At 38.8% G+C, this 3,616-nt stretch overlaps 1 protein-coding gene across 2 annotated transcripts; it reads left to right on the forward strand.

Annotated features, from left to right (window-relative positions):
• The first annotated feature begins 326 nt into the window (after positions 1-326).
• Positions 327-3,298, forward strand: LOC122145975. Of its 2 annotated transcripts, none has more exons than XM_042762942.1 (5): positions 327-811; positions 920-1,025; positions 1,111-1,318; positions 1,489-1,814; positions 2,129-3,298. In XM_042762942.1, the coding sequence occupies exons 1-4, from the start codon at positions 545-547 to the stop codon at positions 1,565-1,567; spliced, it is 660 nt and encodes a 219-aa protein (XP_042618876.1). In that variant the 5' UTR covers positions 327-544; the 3' UTR covers positions 1,568-1,814; positions 2,129-3,298. The 2 variants fall into 2 exon arrangements, with proteins under 2 accessions (XP_042618876.1, XP_042618877.1); XM_042762943.1 differs by having other exon boundaries at positions 1,489-1,780.
• Positions 3,299-3,616: the final 318 nt, after the last annotated feature.

Genomic DNA, 3,616 nt, shown 5'->3' on the forward strand with positions numbered 1-3,616 from the left:
CTCCATTCTGTCACCGATGGAGTTTTGGTTCCTTGCTGCTGTCGCCTCTGGCTTGCTTAATTGGGGACACTTCATTTACAGCGATATCGTTGACTTGATTGCAAATTATTGCACAGATACTATTTTAAACTGAACTGAGCTGCATGATGACATCACTGAATTAAATGATGAACTGCCTTTAACTGTCATTTTGTATTATTGACACACTGTTTTCCTAATTAATGTTGTTCAGTTGCTTTGACGCAGTCTTTTTTGTTTAAAGCGCTATATAAATAAAGGTGACTTGACTTCACTTGAACTTAAAGAAAATATATGCACTATGGGTTTAATTAACATCACAATGCAAAATCTTCTTAAAACTGGTCCAAAACAGGATTACCAGGAATTATATTAGGATTTGGGTTTTATTATTGTTATTTCCCGCCTCTCCATGCACTATCCAGATGGTGGCAGAAATGCACCTAAGGTTTGCAGACGCCATTTAAACCTTAGAAGAAGAATAACAACTGCATTAGTTGTTTAAATAGATGTGACGATTGCAAAAATGGCAAAGAGGTGTGTTTTCGGCTGTTTGCCCAACAAAACCCTTTTCAGTATCCCACGACTGCCTTGGCTACGGTCCCGCTGGCTTGAGTTTTTGCATTTTGAAGAGGAAGGGTTAACGGTAAACTCGCGGCTGTGTTCGAGGCATTTCACGCCAGAGTGTTTCCAGAATTTAACCCAGCACCAAATGGGCTTCGCCAAAGTCTTGTATCTGAAGAATAGCGCTGTTCCGTCGGTGTACACGGTCGGTGCATCACAAAGTATGAAGGTAGGTGTATTTGAATAGCTTGCTTATTTTAATAATGCATGCCACACGTGTTTTAGCCTTTTTTCTTTAGTTTTAGACTGATCGGACATTTGTGCGTCTGTCCGACAGCCTCTGACACGGGATGTGGGCTGCCAGTGTACCGCTCAAACTCCAAAGAAGAGCATCTCGGTTCAAGCCTCATTCCCAATCCCTAAACCGAAGCGACGTAGTAAAGGTGACATCTAGGACGCTGATAGCGTAGGTTTAGCGCACATGACTTAAATGACTTATATTTTCCCCTTTTTGATGTGATGAAACAGCTGTTCAAGTGAACTCTTCAGGGCATCCTGTCATCGCGTCCTCGGAGTATGTTTGCGCCCATCTGGAAACACCGGAGCGCACTTCAACTCCAATAAAACGCCCGCGAATGGAAGAAAGCGTAGATGAATTCAACGACAGATCCTCGATGACCCTGACAGACCCAGAGGATATCACACATGAGCCTGAAATCACAGAAGACGATGAAAGGTGAGTAATACTCTGTAGTTTATTTTTCTGAAAAGTCTGTAGTCTTGGAGAGTGATATAAGGGGTTTTGAGTATAGACTTTTTATGTTATTGCATTCGTTTGTTTTTTGTCTGTGTGTATATTTTTTTAATTAATAGTTTTTTTTTTTGTTTGTTTTTTTTTTGCATTAGACATTGTGCCAAACATGGAAGTCACACAGTGATGAATATGAGTGACAGGACGGTGTTGGACATTAAATTAGAAAACTGATGCTCTTGGGAAAGAGCGGATGTGGAGAGATTCCATACTGGACAAAAAGCACCATAAACCTCATCTTCTGGTGCACATGCTTCAAGATGAGAAGAAGCTGTTACAAAGTCCATTGAATTGCCAGTCACGTGAAAGATGTTCACCATCACAACAATGATATATTCCCTGACTGCATCCACACACATCTAGAGGAGAAAATGTGGCCCAAACCAGGTATAAGGCCTTTTGGAGTTCAAAAGTAAATGCTGTAAGTCCACAGTAAACAGTATATTAAGCTTGCTTTTTTTTTTTTTTTTTTTTACATTTACTACTGTGACTAATATTATGATTGCCTAATATATATATATATAATTCTTGTAAGCAACTTCCCTGATCAGAATCAACAATGTCTTTTTATTAGTAAATCATGGCACACAACATAGTAATTTAACTTTAGTAGATCATTAAAATACAATCATCAGGATGTAAAGGATATAAATCAAATGGCCTGATGGTCAATTTACTAAGTACTTCTAACTTTCACAGCACAGCAGTTAATCTGTATTCCTTTCCACATTGCAGACTGTTGGCACGCTGCTGAGGCTGCTTTCAGAGGAGGCCTTCTTCAAGCCTGGACCAGTCCAGGAACATCTAAGTGAAGGTCCCAGGCCACCTGTGTGATGATCATTAGTAGGTGTGCAGCGGAGCCAGTATCTGTTCCTGGAACAATCACTAAATTATTTGTGTCTGTATTCGGATAAAACCGGAAGTATGCGGGGCTTGAACCAGAAGTTTGTACAGTTACTTGAGAAGACTGTTATGTTTATGGTTTTACAGCCTTGTTCATAGTTATCACTGAACAAATTTGCAGTATTTAACTGTAATAATAATTTTTTTATGATTATAACATTTATTTAAATGTCTTCTAACAGTCAGAGCCATAGACTGTAAAAAATATGGACAAAGCACCTTCACTCTCTTCTTGTCAGTTGTTGCTTATTTGTGAATGTGCAAACCAATATGGAAATGTGCCTTTTAAATGTTTGTGTAGGCTGTGTGTTTAAAGAAAAGTGAGGGTGTGGACATAATGTGCTGATTTGGGACCCGAGTGTGTGGAGTAGTGAGTGAAGTGGAGCCGCGTCCTGCCCATAGTTCCCACAGAGTCGATCACACGCACATGCACCTGAACCTTTTTTAATTAGCCTGACTGCTGATTGCCATACAAGAGACTTGTGTTAAAATAAGGTAAATAAAACTCAAATCTCCTGAAGATCCTGAAAAAGTTAGTCGGCACCTCAGTTCACTTTGAGAAGCTGTCAGTCTCAGCTGTCTATCATGACGTCACATGATAAAAACTACATAAAATGACAAAAACCATCTTTGGGCAAAATTTTTTTGAAATGAACTTTTATTATTTTGTCCCTTTAGATCACACAGAGAGGGCGGGGTTTAGACCTATGATGGGAGCAGCCACCTGGGAACGAACAAAACGTTTTGACTTCACTTTTCAAGACTTGTGTGGCACACGACTGAATGAATTCAAGGCGCATTTTCATTACGCAGATCTCTTTAAGCGAGTCTTTTTTTGAACTTCACTATAAACAATTGTGTGTGTGAAATGCAAACCAGCAGAAGATAAAGAAGCAAACATGTAGGCCTAGTAGAAAATGTGTAAGTATCTAAGTTGATACTAACCGCCTCCTGGCAAGCTGTGACCAGACTGCTTTTGTGTTTTTGTTATATATATATATATATATAGTATGTATGTTTTTGTTTTTTTTTTTTTTTTAATATATATACCATGGTGCTTTTGTTTTTTTTGTGTGTGTGTGTATTCAGGTTTCTAATCTCTACCTCTTCATTATGAGGACATGCAGCTGTGCCTGTAAGTGTGTGTTTGAGTGAGAGAATGAAAAAAAGTGTTTATGTATTTAATTTTTCTCATAAAATTTTAAATCCCAATAACACAATGCAGAATGTTTTTGTCTTTCTTAAAACACTACCTTCATGCACATATAAACTCATAGCACCGTCTCCATCCTCGGTGTTCTTGTGAGAGGACTGCAGTCC

This window comes from Cyprinus carpio, chromosome A8 (assembly GCF_018340385.1).
Source record: "Cyprinus carpio isolate SPL01 chromosome A8, ASM1834038v1, whole genome shotgun sequence".
NCBI classification, from domain to species: Eukaryota; Metazoa; Chordata; class Actinopteri; order Cypriniformes; family Cyprinidae; genus Cyprinus; species Cyprinus carpio.

Coding starts and splice junctions, on each gene's coding strand:
- LOC122145975 (XM_042762942.1), top strand. CDS start 545: ATGGCAAAGAGGTGTGTTTTCGGCTGTTTGCCCAACAAAACCCTTTTC. Junction 812..919: donor GTGCATCACAAAGTATGAAG/GTAGGTGTATTT, acceptor TCTGTCCGACAG/CCTCTGACACGGGATGTGGG. Junction 1,319..1,488: donor ATCACAGAAGACGATGAAAG/GTGAGTAATACT, acceptor TTTTTGCATTAG/ACATTGTGCCAAACATGGAA.